This window comes from Carassius auratus, chromosome 4, assembly GCF_003368295.1.
Source record: "Carassius auratus strain Wakin chromosome 4, ASM336829v1, whole genome shotgun sequence".
NCBI lineage: Eukaryota > Metazoa > Chordata > Actinopteri > Cypriniformes > Cyprinidae > Carassius > Carassius auratus.
Genome location: NC_039246.1, coordinates 25,221,180 through 25,241,905, shown reverse-complemented (window position 1 = coordinate 25,241,905; position 20,726 = coordinate 25,221,180). Strand labels below are relative to the sequence as shown.

Below are 20,726 nucleotides of genomic sequence, written 5' to 3'. Positions count from 1 at the left end.
AAGTTCCACTTTATGTCGTCTTTTTTTTTTTTTTTTTTTAAGGTGTACATGTGGAAAGTGCAGTTTGATGACAACATCGCATGTTGTTTACTTGATGTGCTTACGCACCGATAGCTAAGTTAACAACACAGAGATATTTGAAGCAGTTTTACTCACCGCCTGCGGTTCCAACACACGATCGTGACCCTTTTTCGTTGGGACTGCATTATCCTTAAGAAATAAACGATATGCAAATCTGGCGTCAAACTGGGCCTTGTTTGTAAAACAAGCATCTTCGAAATGCAGGGAACAAACAAAAACACTTGCTCAACTCCGTTGATGCTCTGTAAAAATAAACTCCATTCACTGGTCCCTTAATGCTTTTTTTTTTTTTTTTGGTTGTCTTGCCCTGGCAACCAGAAACACACTTCTTTTGTGACAATTCGGTCTCTCGCTCTGATCAGTGAATGTCTCTGCTCTGCTATACGGGAGCGCGCGCTCTTCCGGCAGACGTGCCCTTAGGACCCATATAAGGAAATTCCGCTCCATCTAACGTCACACAGAGCCATACTCGAAAAAAACGTTCTGAAACTTGTGACAAACCGGAATTTTTGTTCCGAAAATACTCCTTCAAACATACAACTTAATTTTTGAAATTTTGTCCATGTTTAGCATGGGAATCCAACTCTTTAACAGTGTAAAAAACTCAGTATGCATGAAATAGCATTTCACCCCTCCTTTAACAATTGTGATGTTAAAGGAGGTCATCAGATGCCCATTTTCCACAAGCTGATTTTTTAGGCTCTTAATTAAAAGTATTTAACAAAGTTTGATTAAAATGTCTCAATGGTAGAGTAAAAAAAAATATATTTTTTAATCCTATCAAAAACAGCTCTTTTCAGAGCAAGCCGTTTTGTAGCATTTTCCTTTTAATGTTAATGAGCTCTCCTGACCCCGCCCCTCTCTTCAGAGCCGCTCTCTGAGAGAGTGTTAACTTTAACCGCCGCCTTCATCATGAAGCTTGCAAATTAGCACATTAATAGGAAAAGCAATTTGCAAGGATTCATTTAAAAACCTTATACTCAATTTTTTTGTTGGTGAAACTGGACCACGAATGATTCGCGCACAGATATACACATTTGAGTAGATTGGGGGTGCATTCCCTTCAGAAACAAATGTAATCCACTGCATTTTCAGCGGCTCAGATGTCGTGAGTAAATGTTGAATGCTATGTTCACACAGACAGGCATCTGAGATTGTCTTGTTTTGAGAAAGAATGAAATTATTTGATGAGATAAAAAAAACACTGAATCGATTTTTATCATTATATAGGGTGGTTTTGTACACACACTGCCAACACGCATTTCAGTTCAAACTACTTGTAGTGAGGATGGTTCATCATCTTGATTTTTTGGGACTTTTCTTTTGTTTTGAGCAGAATATTAAGTTTCAGTCAGAAATGAGTCACATTTCAAAGTCAAACGGGTTTTTACTGCATTTAGCAAACCAGCATTTAGAGCACAAGGATAGACCACTTTTGTTTGACACAAGTTTTCAAATTAATAGAGTATTTTTGAATTTTTAGTTCTGTTATGTTCTCCAAGTTGCATTTATTAATTAAATAATATTGCAATTTTGTATAATTGCCTATACTTTTAGATACCTTTAGTAGATGTAATTTATTTTTGTGATGACAAAGCAGAATTTTCAGCAACCGTTGTTCCAGCCTTCATCTTTTAGAAATCTTGAAAAATCTTTCTAAGCCCAAATAATTCTGAACGGTAGTGTATGTGTAGGTCTTTTTTCAGACATTAATTTTATGTTTGATTCCACTGACTGTGTGTTATTAATATTTAATAAAGCTAGACTTGTGTAGAAAAAGGAGCGATTATTGGAGCTGTGTGTGAGCAAATGTTAACAATAGTTTTTTCTCTCTGTCTCTCTCTCAGAATCCTGTCCCGAAAGCTGTGTCCCCCTCTAAAGGCCCAGCCGCTGGAGGAACCGTCATCACTATCATGGGAGACGACCTAGACACAGCTAGCATAGATGACATCAGCATCTCAGTGGACAAAGAGCCGTGTAAAGTGTGAGTAACAAGGCAAAATAAAACAGATTTGATTTATCTCAGTCCTATTCTGATCATGTCTTTGTTTTTAAACATGCAGGTTGACATTTGGCAAGAATATCACTTGCATGACAAGCCCATATAAAGGACAGAAGATTCCTTCTGAAAGTCTTCCCGTTTTTATAAAGTATGGCAAAGTCAAATTAAAAGAATTTGCCGGATTCGAATACTCAACCAATCCCAAAGTTACAGATTACTCCCCACGGGCCAGCTTTGTTTGGTAAGTCTGTTTTTAAGCCTCGCTCACATACAGTATACAGCCTCACTATTGGCCCTTTCAGATTTTGAATGCTATGGCTTTGAAAATCTGATCACAATAAAGATGTCAACATGTATTTCAAGGTTCAGGGATGAAAAAATATGGCTGTGTACATAAGCGTTACATGTCTGTGTGCATGTTTGTGTGTTTCCAGCGGAGGTCGTAAGATCATAGTGATGGGATCTGGATTTGATCAGGTGCAGAATGCCACCATGCGAGTGCTGCCCTCTTCTGACGAGTTCAGTCACAAGTCTAGTAATGTGGAGGTGTGTGGAATGATTGTAGTAATAATTTTTGGGCTCATCTGTGGTAAAGTCAATGGTCCCTTACAATAAGCAAGGCTGGGATTTGAAGTGAAGACACTCGTTTTGTTTCCTTAAAGTGATAGTTCACCTAAAAGTGAAAAATCAAGTTTAGAAATCTTTGTTTAGAATCTACTGACCTCTATGTCATACAGACCTGCTAGATGCTGTATTGTTTTTGTTAACTAAAATAAAAAAGATAAAAAATGATTTTCGTTAACGGAAATAAATCTAAAGTAAAATATAAATGTAGATATAGATATGAGATGAAAAACCAAAAAAAAAAATTGTAAAAATGAAACATTTTGGCACAACAGACACACACACACACACACACACACATATATATTTATATTATTGACATATCAATAATAATATAAAGTTTAAGTACTAAAATTACTAAAACTGAAACTGACATAAAAATAAATTAAAGCTAAATAGAAATAATAAAAGAAATAAAAAAAATTCCAAAACAAATAACAAAATGACTAAACTTTAAGTGTAAAATGTGAACATATATAAAAAGGATCATTTAAAATATTAATAACTTCTCTTATAGTTTAAAATGAATACTAAAATAACACTGACTTGTTTTTATTTGTCCATGCAACTCAAAAAGCAAACGCATATTTTCTAGTTTCTAGTGACCAGGCTCCATAATGACTTTTAAAAAAGCAACATAAATGTAGCCAAAACAAATTGTGCTCAATATTTCGAAGCCATACAATAACTTTGAGAAGGTTAAAATGTAAGTTATTATTTATTGAAAGCTTTTTTACTCCGTTTTGCTTGTGCTTTCATTTGAAACCTTCAGGTTTCCTTATTTCTGTTCTGTCGGGTGTTATTGATTGGCTCTTAAAAAATGTCAACATTTCATTTTTATGTAATTTCTTTTTTTGATCAAATGTCTGGCTGTCTCAACCCATTGCTCAGTTTCAAGCTGAGGAGTTTCCTCTCTCTCTTCTCTTCTGTCTGCATCTACCTAATATTTCCTTTCCTCCGTCTCCCTTCTCTTAATGTTAATAAGCAACATTCATCACGAAGCTGACATCCTGCTGTCTTATTTCTTTAGTGCTCAGACGTTTGTGAAATATGTTTTATGCAGAGAAAAACTGACATGTTTTCTTTCCTACAGTTCATTCAAAAATGTGAGTACAAGAACGAAAGCGTACTGGAGTTCCTCTCTCCCACTGTGAACAAGACATACATACACCAGTCCTTAAGAACGATCATCCAGCTGGACAACTTGGTAGTGAACTTGACAGAGTTTGTTTACCATCAAGACCCCTCGTTCATTACTTTGACTGATAAAGCCATCACAGAAAACAGCATCATCAACGTTAATGCAAGTATTTTTGTTAACGACGAATTTTGGATGCCTCTTAGAAAAATATTCCTTAAAGGGACTTTGGTTTCAGTAACTGCTTCGTTGCTTTTCTGTGATACAGGGTAAAGGTTTTTCCAAAGCCATGACTGCCAAAGAGGCCAAAGCGTTTGTGGGTGATGAGCAATGCCTGGTGACAATCCTGGAGGATGATAAGCTGTTCCTCGTGGCCCCCTCCAGCCCTCCCAAATCCACCTCCAGACGCCAGCGCAGAGACACCAGCTCAGAGGCTATAGAGCTGATGGTTAGAAATTGCTCTGCATAAACTTGAATCACACTTATTCTCACCAATTTTACCTTTTAATGTTTGATGTTTCTTGCCTTTTTCAGATCATATTCGGAAAAGGAGAGTGGAATGTCGGCTCAGTTCGCTTTGAGAGGAAATACGAGGTTCCTCTTTACATCATCATTCCTGCTGTCCTCATTCCCATGGTCCTCTTCATTGCAGTGTCAATCTATTGCTACAGGTAACAAACCTCGGAGTGCACCAGACTGTAATAATCTGAACTTAATAACTTGGATTTCAAAGCTGTGGTCTAGTGAGTAGCGCATCAGCCATATTGCTCAATTTTTTCTTTTTCCAATATATTCTCATTCCCTCCACTTCTATCTATCATTTCCAGTTCTCTCTCTCTAACATAAAAAAATAAACTTTTTTATTTTACTATTGAAGTCAACACATGGCTAGTTGACTAGTCAGTAAATAAAATTTAAACAAATTAAATGGCAAATAAACCTGTTCTCTATATTTTCCCTGCTCTCTTAAAAAAGGCATTGTATTTCATTCAATTAATTATATATAATAAGCAGTAAAATAGTTTAAGCAGTTCAAAATAATCAAACCATAAATTCAAATTCAGAAATTTAGAACGACAATTTTCCAGTCTTCCTCTCTACTTTCAATAAGAAATTTAAATAATAAGCAGTAAATTAGAATAAAGAAATTTAAAAAGAATGTTTGTCTTTATATGTGTGCAGGAGGAAAAGCCAGCAGGCGGAACGAGAGTACGAGAAAATCAAAAATCAGCTTGCGAATTTAGAGGAGAGCGTCCGTGATCGCTGTAAAAAAGAGTTCACAGGTGAGTCATTCCTGCTTCACGAAATAGTGTATCATCTTGTACAAAAACTGAATGAGAATTTCTGTCATGATGGGATGAAAAACTATTCATTTTATTAGTTTGTTACTGCTAACTTCAGCAGATATTTGCTTTCTTGATAATCTGTTAGAAGAACGAGGATGAAGGGTGTCTGCACCTTTTGTTTCTGCTCTTGTAGCTCCTGTCGCCAAGACAAATTCCTTATGTGTAAAGCTTTTTCTGATTCTGAGTTTTGTTATTCTGAAAGCTTCGGCTTATATATTACACTTCACTCTCTGTTTCTTAGATCTTATGATCGAGATGGAGGACCACACGAGTGATCTGAATGAAGCTCGAATCCCATTCCTGGACTACAAGAACTACACCAACCGCGTTTTCTTCCTGCCCTCCAAGGATGGTGCCAACGATGTCATGATCACTGGCAAGCTGGACATCCCAGAAGCCCGTCGAGCCACTGTAGACCAGGCGCTCAACCAATTCTCCAATCTCCTGAACAGCAAAACCTTCCTCATCAATGTGAGACCCTTAATGGCATTTTCCAGTCTCCACCTGGATGAGTTCGCTCTGTTGCCATGTCGGCATACTACTGGATTTGATGTACTGTATAAACTGACTTATGTGCTCATGTCTTTGTGATTTAGTTCATTCGTACCCTGGAGGGCAGCCAAGAGTTCAATGCCAGGAATAAGGTTTACTTTGCTTCCTTGTTGACGGTGGCGCTCCATGGAAAGCTGGAGTACTACACAGACATCATGAGGACCCTCCTGCTGGAGCTGATGGAGGAATACATCCACAGCAAGAACCCTAAACTCATGCTCCGCAGGTCAGAACAAATTCACATAACTCAATATTTTTGTTGCTTATACTTAGCTTTAAAGGGGACATGGTAAACCCATTTTCCACAAATTGGTCTGATTCTTTAGGTTCTTCACAAAATGTCTGCAAAATACTTCCTCAAGGGTTGTGTAAAACAACAACCTTTTTATCTTTTTTAAAAAACAGCTCTCTTCACGGTGACCTATTTCGGTGCATGTCTCTTTAAATGATAATGAGCTACTGCTCACTCCACCCATCTCTTCTGTTTTTTTGTGTACTTAATGGCACATTACCATCACCAGTGCCTCTCATATCAGGAGAAAGTGAATGTTCACTTTTACATTCAGCAAAAAAACACCTACACACTGCTAAGATACACTTATATGCAAACACCACATAAAAGTGAATTTTTCTTCCAGTGTCCCCTTTAATTTTTCTATGCAGTCATACTTAGAAATCTCAGCTGTTGATAGAAAAATGAATAATTCCTGGATTTTTAACCAAAATATTATAGACTTGACCCTTTTTGCTTAATTCTAATAAACGACCACATTACAACCACACTAAACACCCTTGAAACAGCATGGCTATTGCTAAAACCATTCAGAAAACTTTAGAAGATAATTCCTGATTCGAATTAATTTTGATTCATAAGCTCTTAATTCATTTTTTTTCCTGTTTTAATTTGATTCGATTAAGATTTATTTTGATGTATTTTAGCTATAATGTCCATTTAGCTTACGTATACTTGCATAGAGAGAAATGTTATTTGCTGCTCATGCTGTAAATTATACAGGACAGTGTTTCAACTGGCAACATCTCTCATTAAACAAAACCGCTCATAAGAGTCAGTTGTTTGTGAATCAAACTACGCCATCAGGCTGCGTTGTATGTTTTTGCACGTGGTTCTCGATGAGTCCATAAAATGTTTTGTGGTTTAGTGCCGCCACTGAACCGTTTGGGATTTCAGGCATCGATGTCAGGATCATTCAAATTAAGATTTTAATTCATCAGGAAGCAAGAAAATAGTTAGTTAAACCCATTGTTTAAGGTATTGCCTGTGCTGACAAATGATATTATCGGCCTGTGTTTCCTGTTTAGGTCCGAGACTGTTGTAGAGAGGATGTTGTGTAACTGGATGTCCATATGTCTCTACCAGTTCCTGAAGGTGAGCAATTATGCTATGTATAGAATTGCAAAAATTGTTTTCTAGCTGTAAAGTCTGACTAATGTGTTTTTCAAAGGACTCAGCCGGGGAGCCGCTCTATAAGCTCTTTAAGGCCATTAAACACCAGGTGGAAAAAGGTCCAGTTGATGCCAAAATGAAGAAAGCCAAGTACACTCTAAACGACACCGGACTTCTGGGAGATGATGTTGAGTACTCTGATTTGGTGAGTACTAGACATAATTTAGCATTTGGACTTTTAAAGTGTGTGGCGTGTCTGTACAAAGATGGTTTCCTTGCAATAAATGGACCCATTGAAGAGAAAGCTTGTTAATACAGAATCAGGAAAGCGGAGACATGTTCGTGTGTCCATCATTGCTCTCCTAACACCATTTCATTGGCTAGCACTGAGTCTGTAATCTCATTCACAAGCGTAACACTGTTCCTCAGGGACTGAACAGCCATTATCCGCTGGAGGAAACCACTCTGCAGGAAACAATTCATTGCTCTCAGATGACAAATAAACACAATCCTATTTTGTTAGCAGATTTCCCATGCAACCAAGATTTACGCCCAAGTAATTGACTTGGAATTAGTGATTCTCAGTCTAATTGTTTATTTGGTGTGCTGGTCTTTGTGCAGTTGATGGTATCAGTAGACTAAAGCCTGTTTGAACTCTCTAGACCTTACAGGTGTTGGTTCATGGCGAGGGTCCCGATGTGACCCCTGTCAAAGTCCTGAACTGTGACACCATCTCCCAAGTGAAGGAGAAAATCATCGAGCAGGTATACAGGAATCTGCCGTACTCCCAGAGACCCACGGTGGACAGCGTCGCACTCGGTAAGACATGGAACAAATTTTCCGACTTTTGATTCATTACGGCAGGAACATTTCCAAAAGCTTCCAACTTTATGAAAGTAACACGCATAAATAGCTCTCTTTATTAACAATGCACTGCATTTAAAAGTACTGGAGGAAGCCTCGCTTCTGAACAGATAGCGGTTTGATTAATGGTGGGATCCTTGTGCATGTCGGTCTGCACTCCTGCAGTTCTTAATGAGTTGTTCTTCTAAATGCGCTGAATTGTTAAAGCCGATGTCTAGCATCATCCATCAGACAGATGAATCTGGTTAAAAGAAGGAGTGTAGTGCGTGAAACCAGCCAGGGATTTTCTTCTTCTCTGGTTTTCAAGTGCAATACGTGCCAAGTTTGTAAGACATACATCCTTTCCTTTCCACAGAGTGGCGTCCTGGGTCTACAGGGCAGATCCTGTCCGATCTGGATTTGACATCGCAGAAAGAGGGAAAGTGGAAACGAATGAACACACTGGCCCATTACAATGTGAGTGACTGCATAATCACACATAAATACACACATAAACACTCGCAGTGTGTTGAAAAGTTGTTTCTCACTGATTAATATTGTCTTAAAGATGCATATTTTACTGTGCTATTACTGTCAGTTACTTAAAATGATTTGATTTGGATTTAAAACTTATAGTTAATGCATTTATTTTATTTCATCACAGGGATTTATTTCTTTGTTTGTTAGTTTATAGTGGCTGGTACTCTACACAATTTTTATAGTTTTATTCATTTGTACTCTGTCCTTAACTTGAAGAGTAGACTTTGATTTCAGAGTCAGATCTTTTTTTATGAAGAAGAAATATTTATGAAGAAGAACAATGCAATATTGAGTATAACTTATACCATTTTTAGTTACCGGTATATGCAAAGGGTTTCCATCTGGTCTTTAATGTTACTGACAAGCCTGTCAGTTTTTATTAATATTTCAATTTATTTGTGCCCACAATATTTAAAACATTTTATTCCATTGCATATTGTTATTTATTATTATTATTATTATTATTATTATTATTATTATTATTATTATTATTATTATTATTATTATTATTATTTTTATTGGCTCTGCTTGTATCTAGATCATTTTGTGTAATAAATAAAAATACAAATCTTCTGTTTTATTTTTTATTTGTGTCTGTAAGGTGAGAGATGGTGCCATCCTGGTCTTGTCCCGAGTTCTGCACACCCAGCAGTCTTTCGACCAGAACCAAGACAACCATGAAGAAAGTTAGTGACTTACAGTTTTAAACTACTCGTCCAATTGTATTTTAATGACAGCGGTGCATTGCTTCTTATTGATCCCCCTTAATAGTCTAAACATATTGACAATCCCTGATGGAAAAACACAGAAAGACTGAAATCTGCTGGCGCACTAAATGAACAGTGGACTAGAACTGAACCCAAACTAATGGGCCGCTCAAGTACATCTTAAATAACTGTTCTCCAAACAGAAGAGCAATCAGTCCTTCAAATGTGCTTGTTTTGTGATAAACAGGAAATGCTTTGCTGGAGGATGATAAAGTATTTCACCTGGTGAGACCGGCAGACGAGCTGGATGATGTGAAATCAAAGAGAGGAAGTATGAAAGACAAGGCCTCGACGAAAGCCATCACTGAGATTTACCTGACCAGACTCCTCTCTATGAAGGTGGCTTAGACTGAACTTTTGATTGTACATTTAGATGTTTTCTTCATTCACATCTGGATGTGATAGGAACATGAATTAGCCAGTGATGTACTGTGATGCACTTGTGTTACAGGGCACGCTGCAGCAGTTTGTGGATGATTTCTTCCGCAGTGTGTTGTGTTCTGGGACTGTGGTTCCTCCTGCAGTCAAGTATTTCTTTGACTTCCTGGACGAGCAAGCACAGAAACATGACAATGTTGATGATGAGACCATCCACATATGGAAGACCAACAGGTATGTAACACTTTACAGTTCTGAAAAACATGAGTTTAAAGGTTTAAAAAGTTTTATGAAGAACGCGTCAGCGGTTTGATTTTTTTAATTATTATTATACAATTAAATTCTGAAGTATGAAACGTCATTGGACTCATATTATATTGTATTATATTATATTGTATTGTATAGTATTGTATGTATCGTATCATATCGTATCATCGTATTGTATTATATTGTATCGTATCGTATTGTATCGTATTATATTATATTATAATAATTAATAATTAGCAAATAATTATATTTAATTAAAAAATGTATATTGTATATTATTATATACAATAAATATTATAATTATAAGTTGATGCATGTAAATATATTAATAATAATAGTAATAACTATTTGTACATTTATGCTGGTTTGACCCATGGGCTATTGTGATTTTAAAAAGTTAGCTTTCATATTGAACTAATTGAATTAAAACACAGTTTCTAACTTTTGGGACCGATTCTAATAGGCCTACAGTAAGTATCTATTTATAATTAGGTACAGTACAGTATACTGTATCTAACCACAACTTCACAGTTCTCACAACAACACTAATAATAAACCGCCCTGTGCGGCAGAGATTTTAAAACTCTGAAGGGAAATGCTTCAAACTCTTTTTAATTTAGCAGATGAAATTCTGCAGGCTTTGTTTAGCCCTGATCAGATATTCACAGTGTGTCTTGTTGAATGAGCAGAGAGATTGACAGGTGAAGTCTGCATCAGTGCGCTTTAAGTGCACACTCCTCTTTCACATCGGCCCATTAAATTATTAAATTACCCCTCTCGTTATTGTTTTGCACAAGGACCATGACTGTGGGGTAAGTCATGAAAACTGGTTTGGTTTGTTTTCGAGGAGTTTGTTGTGAGTCAAGGCCAGCGGGACTCTGGTATTGACTCTGTACGGGTCACTCACAGCTCTTTTCACATAAGGGCCGCCCGGGACATTGTTATATTAAAATCTCACTCCAAACTCTGAGAGACATTTTTCTGAAAAATGATTTTCTTTGATTGAAAGGCATTAGATCAAGCGTTTTTAAACAGCTCTGGAGGAATGAAGATAAAGCTATTACGTTCCTTAAAACTAAATAAAATGTTCTATTCTGTAGAGGGTTTATTGTGGTCGCCTTTGTTAAACTCAATTGATTGGTACTTTGTGCTTAATTCAACAGATAGACTTTGGGTAAAAACTATTTTGCCTTGGGTTTTCATTTCGCCTTTAGTGTTTAGAGTTTTTAGTTTGATATTTCACTTTCTTTTTTTTGCCCTGAGTATCTTAATATCTTGTAATTTGAGGAAATTAATGTCAGACTGTCCTGCAAACTATTTAGATTTATGTAATTATATATTTTATATATTTTTGCAGTCCTTCACATATATATATATATATATATATATATATATATATATATATATATATATATATATATATATATATATATATATAATTTTATTTTATTTTATTTTATTTATTTATTCTTGGAATTTCCCCTTTAAAGGTTAAAACTAACAATTCATTTTTTTTTCTTCTTTTTTTTTTTTCTTTTTTTCTTTTTTTAAGAATGCATCTGCAAAAGATAAACAAGTATGTGGATCTTTGTATTTGTTTCTTCAGTCTTCCTCTCCGGTTCTGGGTAAACATGTTGAAAAACCCTCACTTCATCTTTGACGTTCATGTGACTGAAGTGGTGGACGCCTCTCTTTCCGTCATCGCTCAGACCTTCATGGACGCCTGCACCAAGACTGAGCACAAACTTACCCGGGTGAGCTGAAAGGCTTGAAGATGTAATTAAGCAATCCTAGTATCATTTCATCTTGACTTTCTGTCTCACGTTCCCTCTCTTGGTCTCACCTTCACAGGACTCCCCCAGCAACAAACTGCTTTATGCAAAGGAAATCTCCACTTACAAGAAGATGGTTGATGAGTAGGGTTCTGTTCTGTTCTTCAGGTGATAGATGTGTAATCACAGTTCACATCACATGTTCTCTGTGCTCTTCAGTTATTACAGAGGCATCCGTCAGATGGTTCCAGTCAGTGACCAAGACATGAACACACACCTTGCAGAAGTTTCACGTGTAAGTTTAAGTGTATTATTTATTGTATTTTTCATGTAATTTGTATTTTATTTGGTGTTTAGATTTATCATTATCTTATTTTATTGTTTTCCAATTTTTGTTGCTTTGTTTTGTTGTTAATTTTTATTATTTTAAGTATTTTGTATTTGTTTTATTATTAGAGTCATTTTTATATTTTTGCATGTTTATTTTATTGTCATTTTATTTGTTTTATTTTTGTCATTTCTAATTAATTTCATTTGTAAGTTTTTTTTTTTTTTTTTTTTGATTGTCATTTTTTTATGTAATTTGCATTTTATTTTGTTTTTTATTATTTCATTTTTTTTTTTTTTATTGTATTTTATTTTGTTTCATCCACGCTTTTGTACACATCAAGTTTAACTCTTTATCTTTCTCCAGTCTCATACAGATAAGTTGAATACCCAGGTTGCACTGCACCAGCTTTACCAGTATGCCAGCAAGTACTACGATGGGGTAGGTGTTGTGTGTTAAACGACAGCCATTTCCATACTCTGGTGCACTTTTTTTTTTCTTGAGATCAGCAAGTAAACGATGCAAATTGTGTCTCTTGCCATGCCATTCTTAGATCATCTCATCGTTGGAGGACGACCCTGCCGCCCAGAGCAAACAGCTGACCCTGAGACTGCAGCAGATCGCCGCCGCATTGGAGAATAAAGTGACCGATCTTTAGTGTCGCGGAGCCCAGACTCAAGAAAAGAGACGGAAGTGCCGCTAAATCTAAGACAGAGCTCAATTTATTGGGCTCAAAAATACAAACAGCCCTTCTGGAGGACTCTAGTTGATGGAGCCTCCACTCCGTCGAGTGAAAGATAAAGCGCGGGGGGAACTCAGACTAATTGGGGCCCCTTCCTCTCCACATGGCTTTCAGCTTCGCTTTTGATTCAGAGGGACAAACCGAATATACTCTGACCTGAGGGGAACATCACAACCGTCGAGGAGAGTGAAAACTCACTATGGTACTTCTCAGATCAGCACCTGCACAATGAAAACCCAGCATTTTATTTTCGTGTTCTGCTATGCCAATAATCAGATGTTCAGTATATTCTTCCCGTGTAGATGAATTCAAATAGTGTTATATGTAAATATATTTTTACACTCGAGGCTTTAGACAAAACAGATCGCTTACTGTCTCCGTGGAAGCCCAATATTTTGTTTTCCTGTGTATTTTAAGTGCCACTCTCTTTTTGTGCAGTGATGATGTCACATCCTGTGGGTTCTTTGACGCCATTGGCTCACGGTTCAGTTTGTGGTACCACTATGGGTTTGTGTTGGTGTTTGTGATGCTGACGTCCGAGCCAGTGCTTATTTTGTCCCTCCCAAGTATTTTTAGCATATTGTATCGGTGATTGCGTACAGAAATGTCATCAAGTCCAATTCTAATTTAACCAAAGTGCAAAAGAGCAGACCATAATTGTCAAGCGACTGTCCACGTCTCAGAAACACGGCTAAAGCACACTTGATCCATGACACACAGACACCACGGAAGCTTTGATCCAGCGGTTGCGTTTTTATGTTTTGTACCATGTTTGCTTTTATATATGTGCACTTCGACACATTGCTTGGCTTATTTTATGACAGTTATGATTTTGTATTTTAAATCAACAATATTTGATTTGCATCGCTGGTTGCTTTTCTTAAGAAATATTTAATACGTACATATGGTAGAGAATTTCCTTTAATGTGAGAATGAAATACTGACGATCGTGACTTTGCTTCAACTGCAGAACTGTGGACTGAGAGCGACTCGTATGCCAATTAAATCATGAAATCATAGAGTTTTCATTTAGTTTATTGGTACTAAAATACTTTTTTTTTAATGTCATTTTTTATTTAGAGCTTACCAAAGTTTAAATAAATTGTTTGCAGCTGTTTGCAACCATCTTACGCTTCTGTTGTTTTATGTGTATCAAATTATCTAGTTTAAAGTGTAATCTAATGAATAAAAAAGATATAATGGTAAGGCAGCTGATGGTAAGACTGATGGTGTAACAGAAATTTTTGTTAATGGTACGCTTTTCCTACCTGTATGTTCTGACTCAAATGTGCCAACAGTATATCGTTTCTTCACAAACTTTACTAGTGTGACTCGTGTTGCCTTTGGTAGGCGGTGACAGTCACACTGCAGCCAATCAGAGGCTGGCACCGCCCATTCTGAGCATGATGGACACATCAGGAAATGCCTCTGAACTGTAAATATAGCCCAACTGCCAAGATTTCATGTCCTTCTCTCCCTTTTCTCGCTCTTCCTGCCAGTTCTTCTGTGTTGTCTAGCTATGACGGTGTAAATGGCTTATTGTAAAGCTTCTTGTTTGCCTTTCTTTACCAGGTAGTGCCTTACAAATATGAGTAATAATGATCAATTGTGTGGTGATTGTGTCTGCATTAAAACTGCAATAGGGACTTTAGTTATGTTTCTGTGTTTTTGTGAGAGCCCTTTGCTGCTGTTTTAAATGTTGGCTTGTTAAATTATGTTAAACGCTAATCATTTCTAAAATAGCCCTGGTCTGAAAACTGAAACCTCTCCAGGGCCAAACCGAGAGATGTTTGTCCCATATTGAGCCTCATAAGATGGCTTCAGAGATAAGGTAAGACGTTTTCTTAATCTGCTTTAATCAGTTGTTATGTTGGTGGTAAAACACATTCATACTGGTTAGTATTGTATTGTCCATTTGATTCCCCTTAATATTTAAGTAGCCTAGCAGTCAGAGTTTGTTCAGTGGCCAACTAAATGTTTGTTTTCAAGCAACAAAAAACAACTGATGGGCCAAATGTTGAGATTTTGGAAATCAATTCCAAAAAGTGTATTTGAAAGCATTTATTTATTTATTTTTTTGGTCTAGAGACCAATACTAAAGGAAGAAGTTATCGCTGTGATGTATGTAGATTAGGATGCCATCACATGAACTTACTGCAGGAGTTGGGAGTGACTGTAAATGGTTTGTACTGTATAATGTCCAAGCCATTACTGTCGATGGTAATGTGCTGGATGTGCCTTCCAGGAAATGAATGCACCAGTTTAAAATAAATTACAGCATGAATATGTATACAAGTAACTTCACAGTGGTGTTACCGTTAACTAAAACTGTAACTAAAAACGTTTTTGTTAATTGAAAAAAGTCTTAAATTTATATATAAGACAAAAAAATATATATTATGTTGCTTTGGCAACTAAATGAAATTTTAGTGACTAAAATAACTGAAATCAAACAAATTTTAAACAATTTAGTATATAATTTAATGTTAAATTTAAAATGAAAATGTAAAAATTAACACACAAAAAGACTACTATAGAATGAGTAAAATAACACAGTTTTACAGGAACTTAAATGTAGTTGGACTTGGTGTTGTACCATATGTGCAGATATTGAGTAAAAAAACACTCTTGCTTGTGTATTTTATTTCCCCTTTGCCAATAAAATGCCAAATGAAGCCCCCCCCCCCCCCTTTTTTTTTTTACATGTTTGCAAAGAACATCGACTGAAATCAGAGTATGTGAATGGAGCTATAAATGAGAACGTTTAATTGTTTATTTATTTGTGCACTTGATCTGATGATTGAAGACAGCAATGTTAAAGACATCGACATTAGTTGTTGTTTTCTCCTGAAGGGTCCTTCCTGAAGGCCTGAGAGCGTCCAGGGTAAACTGGGACACGGATCACTTCCCGTCCCTGGCGTGAGTCAAACATGTACATATGAGTTAACTCCAACATACAGACGATGCTGTGACGCCATTTACTGAAGGACAACAAGCTAAAGGACATTAAATTAGATGTTATGTGCTGGAGTTGTTTGTTCGCTTCACTCTCCAGCTATTTTTAAGTGCTTTCCTCTTGAGGTTCTGCCTCTTGAACCTCTTTTTTTCCCCATTATGAGAGATATATTTTGAATGTTGCTGTTTTGTTCCAGGAATAGAAGGCCAGTATCACAAGTTTGTCTAAATGAGCTGTAAACACTCGTGAACAATGAAGATATGCTGCTCTCTGCTGCCCCAATCATTCATTACACCCATTCAAGACTGAAAAGGAGGAGAAAATAAATGAATTGTGTTCCTGCGATATCATCAGCTGCTCCTGTAATGGGAAAGTACAAAATAAAAAGAGCAATTTTATTTATTTTTTTAAGTCTGTTACTAAGAATAATGCTGACTAGTCCAAGGTCTAACTGGAGTAGTAGATTCACTAAAGCATTAAGCGTTCTCAGGGAGTTTAATCTACATGTAAGTGGAGGTACATGTTCAAGGGAAGTAAAGCTTGTGAAAAGGCCAGGTGTATGACTCATTTCCGGCTGAATACACACACAGAGAGAGAACAAGAAAACAGGCTAGCAGTTAAAATTGATCCACCTTAAAAGGATGCAGACAGCTACAGATCTAATAATTTGCATACCTAATAAATAATATATGTGCTTCCAAAGCTTCACTTTTCTGCTTTTAAAACCTCCAGTGTATTTACCCCATAGACTTCCATTATAAAAGCATTACTATATGTGCACAAGTCTCAGGATGGATTTAAACATTAGGTGCTGTCCACATTAAGTCAGATAAATATGGTAGCTAGTTTCTGCCACCATGGGATAAAACAATAAACAAATGTAAAAAAAATAATTATGAAATGTGCAATTCTGAGGAAAAAAGCTATAATTGCAATTGCAAGAACTCTCTCTATCTGTAAAGAATTCTCAATAAATCGCTTTCTCTGAATACTTAGTTTACATCTCTCAATCTTTTTTTTTTTTATTTTTATTTTTTTTTTTAGATTTAGACATTAAGATTTATACCTCTCACTAATCTGAGTTTTTTTTTTTTTTTTTTTTACCATAAAATCAGATTTTGTCTCACAATATTTTTAATTGAATTTTTTTGTTTGTTTTTGTCTTTTGTTTTTAACCAGCCAAAGAATTAAAAAAAATCTCTCACTTTTGACAATCTTGCATAGATAACAGATAATGTACTCTGTGGCAGAACTTTCAGCCATTTATCAGCAAAATGTCCTGTTTTTTCTTTGTTCAGTGTTGTACATGACTCAGAGACCCGTTTCAGCCCAGAGCAGCATGTATAATTAGTCAATGTCCTCACCTGGCTGCTAAAACAACTGGGCACAGACTGAGAACATGGATACTGAGACATTTACTGTGTTGTGGCGTATGCTGCTCCTCTAAACTACAATCCATCCATATCTGTCATTCTACCATTTGTTCCATCCTGCAATTATTGTGTTGCTCATCAATGGTACTCAACCTTTGTAACTTAAAAGACAGTATTTCTATATTAATGTTTTTTAACTTTAGCTTATGTTGACAGCTAACATCAAAGCTATTTTCTTGATGGTGCAGATGTTTTTTGGATGCAGAATTTGCAATCATGGATATATATATCAATGCACATTTACACTTGTTTTTGTGTTGTTATTATCATACTATGTTAATATTTATGATTAGAGGTAGTAATAATGTGAGACTTGCACAGCATACAAAAACATGATTTACATTTGGTTTTATAATTTTAGTTTTATAATAATAATAATAATAATAATAATAAAATGCCAAATGTAAAATGTATTGTGCTGCAAAATTAATATTGTTGTTATATTTATTAAATATGAATATACTTTATATGTTAATATATTTATTATTAATTATATGCAAAAAATTTAAAATAGCTGAAAATGTCTTAAGATTATTCAAATAATCACTTCACAATCACTCAAATTAAGTTTGTTGTTATTATTATTACATATTATTATACTTTCATATATATATATATATATATATATATATATATATATATATATATATATATATATATATATATATATATATATATATATATATATATATATATATATTATTTCAAATGTCAAAATGTTAATTTGGTTGTAAAATGTCCTAAAAATAAATGTACTTTTATTATTGTTATTGTTGTTATTATGTTAGCATAGGTCTACATGTTCTTATATTAATAAGCATTCCCCCCCCCCCCCCCCCCCCCTTTGGCACCTGTTTAAGAACTGATTTAAAGAGAATATGAAATTGCACACATTGCATTGTTATTGTTGTAATTAGCTTTGCCTTTCTAACAGTGTTATCAGCCCTTTTCCCAACACACACACACACACACACAGTGAGTGTGATTTCACCAAGTACAACATGTTCCTGCATCAACATCCTTGTTGATCTTGGAACAACATTGCAATCAACTAATCATAATTGATATAACTTTTCAGGAAATATCTGTTTTAGGCTTACAATCAGGGTTAGGTGCTTCTACAGTCTTGTTAATCAGCTATCATTCTCACTGATTTTAGGAATAAATTATGGGTAGGGTTAGGGTTATATTTTAATGGTACTTTAATTTTAATGGACTTAATAAGTCTATATTTTTGAATGATAATGTTGATCCAGGATCATCAAAAGATGTTGATCCAGGAACATGTCTTACTTGGCAAAATCATGGCGACCCACACACACACACACACACACACACACACACAAGCACAATCTCTGTTACCTGGGCAACCTTTCCAGGGTGGAGGAAATTTCTTACCACCTACATTTCCCTCCTCCTCTCTCTCTCTCTCTCTCTGTTTCTGAGAGACTCAAGGGAAGAGCAGGAAGTATAGCAGCTCAGAAACCTTCAGACTCAGCCATCAGAGCGCACTTCCCTCATCCTCACTCTCTCCTCATTCCTCCATTCATCCTTCTCCCTTCTAATTCCAGTATTCTTTCCCTTTTCTTCCCTTCTCATTGCCCTCAGCACTGTCTGTCTCTCCTCTTTCCATCTCTTTGATTGACTTTGACAAAGTTTGAAGCATGGGCTGTGGGAATTCCACCTCTGCCAGCACAGCTGCAGGTACGTGTGCTGCTTTTCTGCCTTCACGTCTCTCTCTCTCTGTGTGTTTGTGAGTCTGTTTGTGGGTGTGTGGTCTCTGTAAACAAGCCCACGTCTGCTCATGTGAGTTTAGCCATCAGTCATCTTTCTCTCCTTCTCTAACCATTGGCTGCTGGCCAGCCGCTCTCATGTTGTGAATGGAAGATCTGAGTGTCTGTCAGGACTCAATCATTCACACATCGAGACTCACTCAATCTGGTCCTTGGAGATTTAACTGGATCAAATATATCCAAACAGTTTTTTAACAGTTAGAAATAGAGGTGTTTTGTGCTTGGAGGTCCATTGAGGCTAAATGATATTCATGAATGGTGTTTGTTTACTCCGCTGTGAGTGAGGGGATTGCATGATCCGTGAACCGTGTACGAGACTGACGTCTCTCTCTTGGTCGGACGTGTGTGTGTGTGTGTGTGTGAACGTTCTGTCCTCAGTCATTCTTCAAAAATCAGCAGATTTAGACGGCAATCTAAATAGCGCTTCAGTATGAGTCATCTCACATAAGTACGCACACACAAACAAACAGGAGCCGTGGCAGGAATGGGCATGAATCGATATGAAGCGCTTTGTGAGGGTCTCCGTGGAGTCATCAAACACACAGTCATTTTCAATAACATTCTGAGTATTACAGGGTGATGAAGAGATGTTATTTGCATGGTATATCAAACTTGTGTCTGCAGGAATTCATGAATTTTTAGTCATACCAGTACAGACGTTGTTTCCAGTTGTTTCCATTTATTTCAAGTTATAATATGTATCCGTACAAAATGTAATCTAATGATTGATTGTAATGTAATGATGTATGTAAAGACTATGGTCTAATATTTCTGCAGAGAGAGCCGGCTATACGTGTTTTTGCATTCATAAACAATATTCTATTAATAGACACCCAACCACTTGTCAGTTAACTTATGGAACTGTACTTGCACACACACACTAACACTCACACACAAGTGTTCGTTTGATTGACCAGACTTTGGACAGAGGTCTTGCCATACCAACGAACGAAACTCTGCCTGACAACACTTTTATTATAGCTTTATTACATTGTAAGAACATTAATGACATATATTCCACTTATTTTTAATCAATCCGTTTTCTTTCAAACAAAAATGTGGGATTGTGTTTTTATATAGGTTAAGCAGATGAATCCGATTCCAGAGAGAAATATGTTTTTTACAATTACTCAGTGTTTATACTGTATATTTTATGATCAAGGAACATGCGGCATGACTAATTTGTGTCTTTGTTGATTTCTACAGGTCCATCTGAGTCAGCCAAAGATGTGTGAGTATTGCCAGAACAGCAAAAATATCATGTGCAACCCACAGTTTTCATCAAAACGCCACTGAAGTCATTTTAATTTAAATAAAAACATAAACAATAGTCATGTATATATGTAGTTAGTAGTTAGTGATGTTATCTACATAGGTAATGTATTCTGACTACTTTTTATATTACTTTTACATTGCTTTTATATATATATATATATATATATATATATATATATATATATATATATATATATATATACATATATATATATATATATATATATATATATATATATATATATATATATATTGTTTTTTTATTTTATTTATTGTTTTAAACCTACCGTTGCCTTTTTGCCCAAATTCAGAAGCCTAAATGAAGTTAAATGCTACAACACAGTGTGATTTTTGGAAACTAAACATTATTATTTTTCTTTAAAGAGAAAATTATTAGGGAGAATAATAAATTCTAAATAATAATATTCAAAATAAATTATGAATAATTTACTGCCATTTTATGAATAATGTGCAATCAATCATG

At 35.7% G+C, this 20,726-nt stretch overlaps 2 protein-coding genes across 4 annotated transcripts in view; both read left to right on the top strand.

Moving 5' to 3' along the window:
* The window catches only part of LOC113063919 (plexin-B2-like), a 139,594-nt gene extending 125,158 nt beyond the window's left edge, over positions 1-14,436 (top strand). Inside the window, exons 16-36 of one of the 2 annotated variants that reach the window (XM_026234354.1) lie at positions 1,929-2,065; positions 2,145-2,324; positions 2,518-2,629; positions 3,801-4,010; positions 4,114-4,293; positions 4,380-4,516; positions 5,028-5,128; positions 5,433-5,662; positions 5,788-5,969; positions 7,064-7,130; positions 7,207-7,353; positions 7,811-7,967; positions 8,368-8,468; positions 9,133-9,217; positions 9,486-9,637; positions 9,750-9,910; positions 11,550-11,697; positions 11,795-11,859; positions 11,935-12,010; positions 12,410-12,484; positions 12,597-14,436. In XM_026234354.1, the coding sequence (XP_026090139.1) occupies positions 1,929-2,065; positions 2,145-2,324; positions 2,518-2,629; positions 3,801-4,010; positions 4,114-4,293; positions 4,380-4,516; positions 5,028-5,128; positions 5,433-5,662; positions 5,788-5,969; positions 7,064-7,130; positions 7,207-7,353; positions 7,811-7,967; positions 8,368-8,468; positions 9,133-9,217; positions 9,486-9,637; positions 9,750-9,910; positions 11,550-11,697; positions 11,795-11,859; positions 11,935-12,010; positions 12,410-12,484; positions 12,597-12,701 (2,808 nt within the window). In that variant the 3' untranslated portion in view covers positions 12,702-14,436. The remainder of the gene's footprint in view (positions 1-1,928; positions 2,066-2,144; positions 2,325-2,517; positions 2,630-3,800; positions 4,011-4,113; positions 4,294-4,379; positions 4,517-5,027; positions 5,129-5,432; positions 5,663-5,787; positions 5,970-7,063; positions 7,131-7,206; positions 7,354-7,810; positions 7,968-8,367; positions 8,469-9,132; positions 9,218-9,485; positions 9,638-9,749; positions 9,911-11,549; positions 11,698-11,794; positions 11,860-11,934; positions 12,011-12,409; positions 12,485-12,596) is intronic. The other variant, XM_026234362.1, reaches the window with a different exon arrangement.
* Positions 14,437-18,617: 4,181 nt separating this feature from the next.
* Positions 18,618-20,726, top strand: part of LOC113056537 (overexpressed in colon carcinoma 1 protein homolog) — a 7,150-nt gene continuing 5,041 nt past the window's right edge. For both annotated transcript variants that reach the window (XM_026223319.1, XM_026223313.1), the window contains exons 1-2: positions 18,618-18,878; positions 20,174-20,198. In XM_026223319.1, coding sequence (XP_026079104.1) covers positions 18,839-18,878; positions 20,174-20,198 — 65 coding nt within the window. In that variant the 5' untranslated portion in view covers positions 18,618-18,838. The remainder of the gene's footprint in view (positions 18,879-20,173; positions 20,199-20,726) is intronic.